The sequence below is a fragment of the Apostichopus japonicus genome, chromosome 15 (genome assembly GCF_037975245.1).
Source record: "Apostichopus japonicus isolate 1M-3 chromosome 15, ASM3797524v1, whole genome shotgun sequence".
Lineage (NCBI taxonomy): Eukaryota > Metazoa > Echinodermata > Holothuroidea > Aspidochirotida > Stichopodidae > Apostichopus > Apostichopus japonicus.
This window is the reverse complement of record NC_092575.1, coordinates 28,836,446-28,849,282: the sequence shown is the minus strand read 5'-3', so window position 1 is coordinate 28,849,282 and position 12,837 is coordinate 28,836,446. Positions and strand designations below refer to the sequence as shown.

Genomic DNA, 12,837 nt, shown 5'->3' with positions numbered 1-12,837 from the left:
GACAAGACATAACAATGTACAGGTGAGTAGAACCAACCAACCAATCCAGATAAAACAATATACATAATAGTAACACAAACAATGTTAGGCTGGACAAGACATAGCAATGTACAGGTGAGTAGAACCAACCAACCAATCCAGATAAAACAATATACATAATAGTAACACAAACAATGTAAGGCTGGTCAAGACATAGCAATGTACAGGTGAGTAGAACCAACCAACCAATCCAGATAAAACAATATACATCATAGTAACACAAACAATGTAAGGCTGGACAAGACATAGCAATGTACAGGTGAGTAGAACCAACCAACCAATCCAGATAAAACAATATACATAACAGTAACACAAACAATGTAAGGCTGGACAAGACATAGCAATGTACAGGTGAGTAGAACCAACCAACCAATCCAGATAAAACAATATACATAATAGTAAGACAAACAATGTAAGGCTGGACAAGACGTAACAATGTACAGGTGAGTAGAACCAACCAACCAATCCAGATAAAACAATATACATAATAGTAAGACAAACAATGTAAGGCTGGACAAGACAGAAACACATCAGTGAGTGTAGGTTTAGGACTAGCCATGCTTCAGTGAGTATAGGATGGAAAATATAGCAGTGAAGGACTATCAACATATTATTACAGAAAGTAATTGAAATTATATTATCTTTGACCATTACTTGTTTTTGTAATAACTGATTTCTTTAATTCCAACTCTAAGCCATCCAAGAGTCATGATCTGCAACAATTTAGAGCATAATTTGGCCTAACATTTTGAGAATATTATTGCCTAACTAATATCTCGAACATTTCTAACAATTAACATACAATATAATATGTGCCCTAACAAGGTCTAAGAGTAAACAATTTCATGACTATTTCAGGTATGACCCGTACACAAAGGTCTTCTCAAAAGAATACTATCAAATTGATAGGATGAAGGAATGCAGAAAGAGTGCCATAGAAACTGCTCTTCAGGCAAAGAAGTTTGGGCTTGTGCTGGGAACACTTGGGAGGCAAGGCTCACCAAAAGTACTGGAGGTAAATACAGGAGTTATTACATAGGAATTAGCTTGTAGGATGGGTATTCCAAATTTATGGTTGTAAGTGTGATTTATATACCAAAGTAGCTGGAGCACATGAGACTGTCCTCAGGATTTTAAGTTGGTGGGCAGGGTCCACCAAAGTAGCAGGAGTACATGAGAATGTCCTCAGGATTTTAAGTTGGTATGTGGGGTCCACCAAGTAGCTGGATGCACTTGAGACTGACCTCAGGATTTTCAGTTGGTAGGTGGGGTCCACCAAAGTAGCTGTAGGCACTTGAGACTGACCTCAGGATTTTCAGTTGGTGGGCAGGGTCCACCAAAGTAGCTGGAGCACATGAGACTGACCTCAGGATTTAAGTTGGTATGTGGGGTCCACCAAGTAGCTGGATGCACTTGAGACTGACCTCAGGATTTCCAGTTGGTGGGCAGGGTCCACCAAAGTAGCTGGAGCACATGAGACTGACCTCAGGATTTTCAGTTGGTGGGCAGGGTCCACCAAAGTAGCAGGAGCACATGAGACTGACCTCAGGATTTTCAGTTGGTGGGCAGGGTCCACCAAAGTAGCTGGGGCACATGAGACTGACCTCAGGATTTAAGTTGGTATGTGGGGTCCACCAAGTAGCTGGATGCACTTGAGACTGACCTCAGGATTTTGAGTTGGTGGGCAGGGTCCACCAAAGTAGCAGGAGCACATGAGACTGACCTCAGGATTTTAAGTTGGTGGGCAGGGTCCACCAAAGTAGCTGGGGCACATGAGACTGACCTCAGGATTTAAGTTGGTATGTGGGGTCCACCAAGTAGCTAGATGCACTTGAGACTGACCTCAGGATTTTCAGTTGGTAGGTGGGGTCCACTAAAGTAGCTGTAGGCACTTGAGACTGACCTCAGGATTTTCAATTGGTAGGCAGGGTCCACCAAAGTAGCTGGAGCACATGAGACTGACCTCAGGATTTAAGTTGGTATGTGGGGTCCACCAAGTAGCTGGATGCACTTGAGACTGACCTCAGGATTTCCAGTTGGTGGGCAGGGTCCACCAAAGTAGCTGGAGCACATGAGACTGACCTCAGGATTTTGAGTTGGTGGGCAGGGTCCACCAAAGTAGCAGGAGCACATGAGACTGACCTCAGGATTCTAAGTTGGTGGGCAGGGTCCACCAAAGTAGCTGGGGCACATGAGACTGACCTCAGGATTTAAGTTGGTATGTGGGGTCCACCAAGTAGCTGGATGCACTTGAGACTGACCTCAGGATTTCCAGTTGGTGGGCAGGGTCCACCAAAGTAGCTGGAGCACATGAGACTGACCTCAGGATTTTCAGTTGGTGGGCAGGGTCCACCAAAGTAGCAGGAGCACATGAGACTGACCTCAGGATTTTCAGTTGGTGGGCAGGGTCCACCAAAGTAGCTGGGGCACATGAGACTGACCTCAGGATTTAAGTTGGTATGTGGGGTCCACCAAGTAGCTGGATGCACTTGAGACTGACCTCAGGATTTTGAGTTGGTGGGCAGGGTCCACCAAAGTAGCAGGAGCACATGAGACTGACCTCAGGATTTTAAGTTGGTGGGCAGGGTCCACCAAAGTAGCTGGGGCACATGAGACTGACCTCAGGATTTAAGTTGGTATGTGGGGTCCACCAAGTAGCTAGATGCACTTGAGACTGACCTCAGGATTTTCAGTTGGTAGGTGGGGTCCACTAAAGTAGCTGTAGGCACTTGAGACTGACCTCAGGATTTTCAATTGGTAGGCAGGGTCCACCAAAGTAGCTGGAGCACATGAGACTGACCTCAGGATTTAAGTTGGTATGTGGGGTCCACCAAGTAGCTGGATGCACTTGAGACTGACCTCAGGATTTCCAGTTGGTGGGCAGGGTCCACCAAAGTAGCTGGAGCACATGAGACTGACCTCAGGATTTTGAGTTGGTGGGCAGGGTCCACCAAAGTAGCAGGAGCACATGAGACTGACCTCAGGATTCTAAGTTGGTGGGCAGGGTCCACCAAAGTAGCTGGGGCACATGAGACTGACCTCAGGATTTAAGTTGGTATGTGGGGTCCACCAAGTAGCTGGATGCACTTGAGACTGACCTCAGGATTTCCAGTTGGTGGGCAGGGTCCGCCAAAGTAGCAGGAGCACATGAGACTGACCTCAGGATTTTAAGTTGGTGGGCAGGGTCCACCAAAGTAGCTGGAGCACATGAGACTGACCTCAGGATTTAAGTTGGTATGTGGGGTCCACCAAAGTAGCTGTAGCACATGAGACTGCCCTCAGGATTTTCAGTTAGTGGGTAGGGTCCACCAAAGTAGCTGTAGGCACTTGAGACTGACCTCAGGATTTTTAGTTGGTGGGTTGGGCTCACCAAAGTAGCTGGAGCACATGAGACTGACCTCAGGATTTAAAGTTGGTGGGCAGGGTCCACCAAAGTAGCTGGTCATGTGTGATCAATATGAAAATCTTTTGAACTACTCTGTTAATTTGGTGCACTAATAGTAAAATTTACAGCTATATTATAATAACATCTTCATAATATTTCATATATTCATTTTGCATTTGGTGTTCAGACCTAAAAGCGCACCAAACATAAAGTTGTGCATGGACAGTGTTTATGTATGAGTTGATTTATGAATAAATATGCCAAATTTCTTACCATGGTATTGTTTGATAAGGTCTTTGTGTCTTAATTAGTTTCATGTTATTTCTTCTTACTGCAGCAATTATCAACTAAATTCACAGAAGCTGGTATAGAGACCGTCACTGTACTCCTCTCTGAGCTCTTTCCAGATAAAATAAAACTCTTTGAAGATGTTGATGCGTAAGTAGAAACGATATTGCAAACTTTCCATTCTGTTGAAGGTTAAAAATACTTCAACATTCTTTTGATTTCACAACTTTCATCAATATTGTTTGTTTAAATTGTTAATCACACCCTCAACTGATTTCCAAATTACAAACCACTCTGCAAAATTCTCAGAACCAAAGTGATTGTTGAAAGGTTTTGTTAGGGTCCAGTATGGTGAGACTAAGTCTAATAGATAATTTGGGCATTTTCCAACCATTGAAAACCACCTTCCAGTGCAAATGGTCTGTACATTAAATCAATCGGGCTGGTAAAGACATGTAAGATAATTTGAATTCACAATTAATGACTTTAATAAAACTGATCTGTAGTTCCAATTATGTTCATGTCAGTGTTAATGATGTATTATAAATTTCTCACTCCTTTTTTTGTTTCATTTCTTTATTTTAACTTCTTCTTCTGTGAGGTCTGACACTGGTTTACTGAATTACAATATGCTAATGAGGGTAGCTACGTCTTTTGTTTCTGGCTAATTCTTGGTGAGGCCTCTTGGATTCATTGAAGATATGGTATATATCTAAGGGAGACCAATAAGACACAGCTTTGTTCTGTTTGATGGGACAACATGTTATTAATCTGTTGTTTTTTTATATCTTGTTTTCAGGTGGGTACAGGTTGCTTGCCCTCGATTGTCTATTGACTGGGGTTATGCCTTCCCAAAGCCGATTCTAACTCCTTATGAGGTGAGATATTTGATTGAATGTGTACAAGGTCTGACTATAATAATCATGATGAATGTGTACAAGGTCTGAATAAAATATTCATGGTTCATCATGAATGTGAACAAGGTCTAAATATAATAATCATTATGAATGTGTACAAGGTCTGAATAAAATATTCATGGTTCATCATGAATGTGAACAAGGTCTGAATATGATAATCATGGTTCATCATGAATGTGAACAAGGTCTAAATATAATAATCATTATGAATGTGTACAAGGTCTGAATAAAATATTCATGGTTCATCATGAATGTGAACAAGGTCTGAATATGATAATCATGATGAATGTGAACAAGGTCTAAATATAATAATCATTATGAATGTGTACAAGATCTGAATATGATAATCATGGTTCATCATGAATGTGAACAAGGTCTAAATATAATAATCATTATGAATGTGTACAAGGTCTTAATAAAATATTCATGGTTCATCATGAATGTGAACAAGGTCTAAATATAATAATCATGATGAATGTGAACAAGGTCTAAATATAATAATCATTATGAATGTGTACAAGGTCTTAATAAAATATTCATGGTTCATCATGAATGTGAACAAGGTCTAAATATAATAATCATTATGAATGTGTACAAGGTCTTAATAAAATATTCATGGTTCATCATGAATGTGAACAAGGTCTGAATATAATAATCATGATGATTGTGAACAAGGTCTAAATATAATAATCATTATGAATGTGTACAAGGTCTGAATAAAATATTCATGGTTCATCATGAATGTGAACAAGGTCTGAATATGATAATCATGATGAATGTGAACAAGGTCTAAATATAATAATCATTATGAATGTGTACAAGATCTGAATATGATAATCATGGTTCATCATGAATGTGAACAAGGTCTAAATATAATAATCATTATGAATGTGTACAAGGTCTTAATAAAATATTCATGGTTCATCATGAATGTGAACAAGGTCTGAATATAATAATCATGATGAATGTGAACAAGGTCTAAATATAATAATCATTATGAATGTGTACAAGGTCTTAATAAAATATTCATGGTTCATCATGAATGTGAACAAGGTCTAAATATAATAATCATTATGAATGTGTACAAGGTCTTAATAAAATATTCATGGTTCATCATGAATGTGAACAAGGTCTGAATATAATAATCATGATGATTGTGAACAAGGTCTAAATATAATAATCATTATGAATGTGTACAAGGTCTTAATAAAATATTCATGGTTCATCATGAATGTGAACAAGGTCTAAATATAATAATCATTATGAATGTGTACAAGATCTGAATATGATAATCATGGTTCATCATGAATGTGAACAAGGTCTGAATATAATAATCATGATGAATGTGTACAAGGTCTAAATATAATAATCATGATGAATGTGTACAAGGTCTGAATATGATATTCATGGTTCATCATGAATGTGAACAAGGTCTGAATATGATAATCATGATGAATGTGAACAAGGTCTAAATATAATAATCATGATGAATGTGTACAAGGTCTGAATATGATATTCATGGTTCATCATGAATGTGAACAAGGTCTGAATATAATAATCATGATGAATGTGTACAAGGTCTAAATATAATAATCATGGTTCATCATGAATGTGTACAAGGTCTAAATATAATAATCATGATGAATGTGAACAAGGTCTGAATATGATAATCATGATGAATGTGTACAAGGTCTGAATAAAATAATCATGGTTCATCATGAACGTGAAGGTCTGAATATGATAATCATGGTTCATTATGAATGTGTACAAGGTCTGAATATAATTATTGGGACAATGTAGTTTTCCATTGGGACAATGTAGTTAGCCATCAATTGGGACAATGTAGTTTGCCATCAATTGGGACAATGTAGTTTGCCAATGGGACAATGTCCATAGGGTCTCTCTCCGTAGGGTCTCTTTCCATAGGGTCCCTCTTTATAGGGTCTCTCTCCATAGGGTCCCTCTCTGAAGGGTCCCTCTCTGAAGGGTCCCTCTACGTAGGGTCTCTCTCCATAGGGTCTCTTTCCATAGGGTCCCTTTCCGTAGGGTCTCTCTCTATGAGGTCCCTCTCCGTAGGGTCCCTCTCCATAGGGTCCCTCTATGTAGGGTCTCTCTCCATAGGGTCTCTGTCCATAGGGTCCCTTTCCGTAGGGTCTCTCTCCAGAGGGTCCCTCTCCATAGGGTCCCTCTACGTAGGGTCTCTCTCCATAGGGTCCCTCTCCATAGGGTCCCTCTACGTAGGGTCTCTCTCCATAGGGTCTCTGTCCATAGGGTCCCTTTCCGTAGGGTCTCTCTCTATGAGGTCCCTCTCCGTAGGGTCCCTCTCCATAGGGTCGCTCTCCGTAGGGTCTCTCTCCATAGGGTCCCTCTCCGTAGGGTCCCTCTCCGTAGGGTTGCTCTCCGTAGGGTCCCTCTCCATAGGGTCCCTCTACGTAGGGTCTCTCTCCATAGGGTCCCTCTCCGTAGGGTCCCTCTACATAGGGTCGCTCTCCATAGGGTCCCTCTCTATAGGGTCCCTCTACGTAGGGTCCCTCTCCGTAGGGTCCCTCTCCGTAAGGTTGCTCTCCGTAGGGTCTCTCTCCATAGGGTCCCTCTCCATAGGGTCCCTCTCCGTAGGGTCGCTCTCCGTAGGGTCCCTCTCCATAGGGTCGCTCTCCGTAGGGTCTTTCTCCATAGGGTCCCTCTCTGTAGGGTCTCTCTCCGTAGGGTCTCCATATGGTAGGTCTCTGAAAGGTACATTCAGTGGTTTGGATATGAAAGCCTCATCTGATCAGCTGTGTTGCTGCCATTGTTGAAACATTGTGAGATGTTCAATGTCCTGAAGAAGTACTTCATCAGACCAACAATGGTTTGATGGAAAATAAATTTCTGAATTGTCAGGAACAGTTAATCTCAGCAGCTGCAACAGCCACATCGTATTTGTATTCTAGAACTTTCTTCCTTGAGAATTGAATTGATGTAGTCCTGTTTACTAAATTAAATTGAAGTATTCCTGTTTACTAAATTGGATTAAAGTAGTCCTGTTTACTTTATTGAAGTTTTCCTGTTTACCTAATTGAATTGAAGTAGTCCTGTTTACCTAATTAAACTGAAGTAGTCCTGTTTACATAATAAAATTGAAGTATTCCTGACATACTTTTTCTCACATCTGTCACAGGCATCTGTGGTTTTAAGGTCCCTTGAATGGCAGGAAGAATATCCAATGGACTTTTATGCAAACGATAGCCTTGGTCCCTGGACCCCAAACAATGAGGCCAATAGGCCTCCACGACCTGTGCGTAGTAACAGAAGAGGGATACCCAAGGTACCTGTACAAGAAGAGAAGGACCCACCCGCAGAAACAGCTGGAAAAGGGACTGGTGACTGTCTAAAATGTGCTAATTGTGACTGCAGTAACAATAAGACAGTAACCACATCACAGACTGAGTCTGCTACAGTCAAGAGGTAGCAGAGACATGAAGGCACATCACAGACTGAGTCTGTTGCAGTCAAGAGGTAGCAGAGACATGAAGGCACATCACAGACTGAGTCTGCTACAGTCAAGAGGTAGCAGAGTCCTGAAGGCACATCACAGACTGAGTCTGCTGCAGTCAAGAGGTAGCAGAGACATGAAGGCACATCACAGACTGAGTCTGCTGCAGTCAAGAGGTAGCAGAGACCTGAAGGCACATCACAGACTGAGTCTGCTGCAGTCAAGAGGTAGCAGACACATGAAGGCACATCACAGACTGAGTCTGCTGCAGTCAAGAGGTAGCAGAGGCATGAAGGCACATCACAGACTGAGTCTGCTGCAGTCAAGAGGTAGCAGAGACCTGAAGGCACATCACAGACTGAGTCTGCTGCAGTCAAGAGGTAGCAGAGACCTGAAGGCACATCACAGACTGAGTCTGCTACAGTCAAGAGGTAGCAGAGACCTGAAGGCACATCACAGACTGAGTCTGCTGCAGTCAAGAGGTAGCAGAGACATGCATGCACATCACAGACTGAGTCTGCTGCAGTCAAGAGGTAGCAGAGACATGAAGACACATCACAGACTGAGTCTGCTGCAGTCAAGAGGTAGCAGAGACATGAAGGCACATCACAGACTGAGTCTGCTACAGTCAAGAGGTAGCAGAGACCTGAAGGCACATCACAGACTGAGTCTGCTGCAGTCAAGAGGTAGCAGAGACATGAAGGCACATCACAGACTGAGTCTGCTACAGTCAAGAGGTAGCAGAGACATGAAGACACATCACAGACTGAGTCTGCTGCAGTCAAGAGGTAGCAGAGACATGAAGGCACATCACAGACTGAGTCTGCTACAGTCAAGAGGTAGCAGAGACCTGAAGGCACATCACAGACTGAGTCTGCTGCAGTCAAGAGGTAGCAGAGACATGAAGACACATCACAGACTGAGTCTGCTGCAGTCAAGAGGTAGCAGAGACATGAAGGCACATCACAGACTGAGTCTGCTGCAGTCAAGAGGTAGCAGAGACCTGAAGGCACATCACAGACTGAGTCTGCTGCAGTCAAGAGGTAGCAGAGACATGAAGGCACATCACAGACTGAGTCTGCTGCAGTCAAGAGGTAGCAGAGACATGAAGGCACATCACAGACTGAGTCTGCTGCAGTCAAGAGGTAGCAGAGACCTGAAGGCACATCACAGACTGAGTCTGCTGCAGTCAAGAGGTAGCAGAGACCTGAAGGCACATCACAGACTGAGTCTGCTGCAGTCAAGAGGTAGCAGAGGCATGAAGGCACATCACAGACTGAGTCTGCTGCAGTCAAGAGGTAGCAGAGGCATGAAGGCACATCACAGACTGAGTCTGTTGCAGTCAAGAGGTAGCAGAGGCATGAAGGCACATCACAGACTGAGTCTGCTGCAGTCAAGAGGTAGCAGAGACATGAAGGCACATTACAGACTGAGTCTGCTGCAGTCAAGAGGTAGCAGAGACATGTAGGAACAACTACTATGTGTGTGTGAATCATTCACAGTTTAGATACTTTGCTCTCTTTGTGCAGCTTCTTTCACATATCAGAATAGAGTAAATTTTAACAAATATATAGTTATCAAGTAACTTTTATAAAAGGATTTTCAGACAAAAAGGGCTGTTCATGTTTTTCGCTGACAAGAACAAGATTCTAGTGTCTCTGTGGTGCATCTAGTTCTGTGCCATTTATGGTATGGTACATAGGAAGTATCATACTGGCCTCCTCTTAAAACATGATCACTTCATGTGGTCATACCATGTCTAATAACTTTAAATCAATCATAAAATTCTATGCATTCATAGATATATTAGTTAATGAGATTGCCATTTAATGTACAGAGTACTTTCACCAAGGAATGATATTTTAAATATTAATGAAAAGTGGAGTTAGTGCGAGATAGTTTAACAATTGGAGTGCAAAGAACAACTCTGCAAAGAATGCCTTAGCTTGTAGGGTTAATTCTGGAAAAGCAATAAACCTTCAAAGGTTGCCAAGGAACAGGAAATGAAGAATGCAATGAAAATCAAATGTAAGGCATATTTCCTATTTGGCTGTCATCTAATATAAAGATGTCCATGGTTTGTAAACATCCAATACACAGAACATGGTGGTTGGTTCCACTTGCTAATATTTAAAATATTTTCCTTGTCACTACAGTCAGTATGTTGACCTAGCCTTTTATAATGATGTATGACTTTGTAGGAGGCATATATGTAGAATTACCTAAAAAAGAACATTGTTGATAAATCACTCAGACAAAATAAATGAATAAAACTTGCACATGCTTTCTTATGTGTTTCTCTACTCATTGAATCTGAAGAGTTCTGTAGGTTGAAGATAGCTAGCAGCTACCATTGAATCAACAACATGACTAGATGGAAGTGTCTGAGTTTCCACATAGTAATGTCATGTATTGCTTGTGTGGTATACAGAAGTTAAACATACAGAAGTAAAACATATACAGTGGAAAACATACAGAGGAAAACATACAGAGGGAAACATTTATGTCATCACATAACACTAAGTTGATATGAAACAAGATCAGAACCAAGATGCATTGTATACATCCAGAATTGTGGTCTCCTTTGGCAGAGAATAGTTTTTTTTTTCCACAATGCGATACGCTAATAAGCAAGTGGTGCTTTTGTTTAATATACCATGACACCCTTCTTGGAAACCTTTCATATTTGACATATGTGAACAAATCTGTTGAAATAAGTTGATAGAGAGATGAACTGGTTGATGTGAAATAAGTATTTATTTAATCATTACAATACAAAATATAATTATCAACAACGCACATTTCAATTTTAAACTCATTAACTACTACAGGCCTGCCACATTTGACCACAATGCTACAAAAGCCCTTCATAATAAAATACAGATTAGGAATTACACTGACGTTCAATCAGCATCACCCAAATGAACATTTATTACAGTTCATTTCATGTCTGTACCTGATATTCTTCATAACCATAGATTTCTGTCAAATTCAATATCCGTTATTGATTCCTTGCCGGAGGTAATAGGAATCAAACTGATGGGGATGGCTTGGGTGTGTGACCACTTGCCTGGTAAACATTATTGCTCAAAAGCTATATGGTGGGTGAATTTCATATTTGGTATGTAGATGTACCTTATACAGTAGAAGAACCCTGTTGTTTCCTGCAGAGGTCAAACCTTATTTGAGGTCAACAGCGGTCAAAGTCTGGAAACCATGTAAACACAAATCCAAAAGCCAACCTTGTATGAATTTCACATTGGGTAAGTGAATGCATTTTAATTAGTGCAAGAACCCTATTGTTTTTTTGTAGTGGTCATTTGAGTTCATCAAATGCCAAAGTGTGAAAACCTTACAAAATTAAAGTTTGGATGAACTTCATACTTGGAATGTGGCTCCATCTTATTGAATATAAGACTTACATTGTTTTCTGTGGAGGTCAAAGTTCATTTGAGCTCAGCAGAGGTCAAAGTATGAAAAGCAAAAAAACAAGGCTCTAAATACTATCAGCTGGGCTGTGTAGTTATGTTGTGTGTTGGTACATTGTTCAGTAAATGTAATCAACTTTAACATTTAAACTTGATAAACTGACTACAAACTTTAACAAGATTTTGATACATTACAGCAATAGTAACCTACTGCAGTTACTACTGTTACTCCCTTCAAGTAAAACCATAACGATTGCACCTATTGAAAGTGGTACTCTGTCCAAATCTGAGGTCAGAGAGGTTATCAAGTTCACAGGTCCCATGACAATGAGGTGCCACTCTGATGGAGGTAACCCCTTGAGTAAATTGACATGAATTTACTTGACTGTCGATAAAACCAGGGAGCTGCTACAGACCCTCCATGATGAAACTTCCTCTTCATAGTGCAGCAATAATGTAATCCTTTTAGTTTTCTTACATGCTCAGTAATGTATTCCTTTTAGTTTCTTACATGCTCAGTAATGTATTCCTTTTAGTTTCTTACATGCTCAGTAATGTATTCCTTTTAGTTTTCTTACATGCTCAGTAATGTATTCCTTTTAGTTTCTTACATGCTCAGAATTGTGGTCTCCTTTGGCAGAGAATAGTTTTTTTTTCCACAATGCGATACGCTAATAAGCAAGTGGTGCTTTTGTTTAATATACCATGACACCCTTCTTGGAAACCTTTCATATTTGACATATGTGAACAAATCTGTTGAAATAAGTTGATAGAGAGATGAACTGGTTGATGTGAAATAAGTATTTATTTAATCATTACAATACAAAATATAATTATCAATAATGCACATTTCAATTTTAAACTCATTAACTACTACAGGCCTGCCACATTTATGGAAAAGTTAAAGTGCTGTCAAACTGTGAAGGATATTGCTCCGCAATCTTGCTGTGATTCATAGTTTTGCTGCAAAATGTTAAAATAATGACATTCTGATGTGAGCATACCTAACCAACATTTTGACAGCATCTTAATGTTTTCCCAGTTTTTATCCACAGGTATAACATATTTCATTTGTGATGGTTATTCATCATATCAGTTTGAAGATTTGCAGATCATTAATTGCTTTAAAATCTTAGCACTTAATAGATATTCACAGTTTCAAGGTGAGATTCTCTCGGAGGGTAAACCTATGTTCTTTGGTCTTCCATTGGTAGTTTGCAGGGTCAATTGGCTCCTCTAGGTACTTTTCAACATAAATGGCTTCATTGTTGTCCTTAACAAGAACAACTGTTGTAGACCTGAAAACAA

The 12,837-nt window shown here is 40.4% G+C and overlaps 4 protein-coding genes across 13 annotated transcripts in view; 2 read left to right on the top strand and 2 right to left on the bottom strand.

Annotated features, from left to right (window-relative positions):
- The window catches only part of LOC139981002 (2-(3-amino-3-carboxypropyl)histidine synthase subunit 1-like), a 44,438-nt gene extending 35,938 nt beyond the window's left edge, over positions 1–8,500 (top strand). Inside the window, exons 9-13 of one of the 4 annotated variants that reach the window (XM_071993093.1) lie at positions 898–1,054; positions 3,762–3,862; positions 4,512–4,590; positions 7,787–8,073; positions 8,482–8,500. In XM_071993093.1, the coding sequence (XP_071849194.1) occupies positions 898–1,054; positions 3,762–3,862; positions 4,512–4,590; positions 7,787–8,073; positions 8,482–8,485 (628 nt within the window). In that variant the 3' untranslated portion in view covers positions 8,486–8,500. Of the gene's footprint in view, positions 1–897; positions 1,055–3,761; positions 3,863–4,511; positions 4,654–6,358; positions 6,407–7,786; positions 8,257–8,481 lie in introns of those variants that run through there. The other 3 variants (XM_071993092.1, XM_071993090.1, XM_071993094.1) reach the window with 3 other exon arrangements.
- LOC139981356 (uncharacterized) lies at positions 4,608–7,391 on the bottom strand (the record flags this gene model as incomplete). The annotated part of the gene is made up of 1 exon (XM_071993694.1): positions 4,608–7,391. A coding segment is annotated over one exon (909 nt), but the record flags the coding sequence as incomplete, so codon positions are not given.
- On the top strand, positions 8,085–10,378 carry LOC139981004 (uncharacterized). The gene is made up of 2 exons (XM_071993097.1): positions 8,085–8,328; positions 8,431–10,378. Exons 1-2 carry the CDS (start codon positions 8,085–8,087, stop codon positions 9,567–9,569), a joined length of 1,383 nt encoding a protein of 460 aa, XP_071849198.1. The 3' UTR covers positions 9,570–10,378.
- Positions 10,379–10,836: 458 nt separating this feature from the next.
- LOC139981010 (transport and Golgi organization 2 homolog) overlaps positions 10,837–12,837 on the bottom strand; it is an 85,564-nt gene continuing 83,563 nt past the window's right edge. For 6 of the 7 annotated variants that reach the window (XM_071993111.1, XM_071993108.1, XM_071993113.1 and 3 more), the window contains one exon: positions 10,837–12,827. In XM_071993111.1, coding sequence (XP_071849212.1) covers positions 12,680–12,827 — 148 coding nt within the window. In that variant the 3' untranslated portion in view covers positions 10,837–12,679. The remainder of the gene's footprint in view (positions 12,828–12,837) is intronic. The other variant, XR_011797759.1, reaches the window with a different exon arrangement.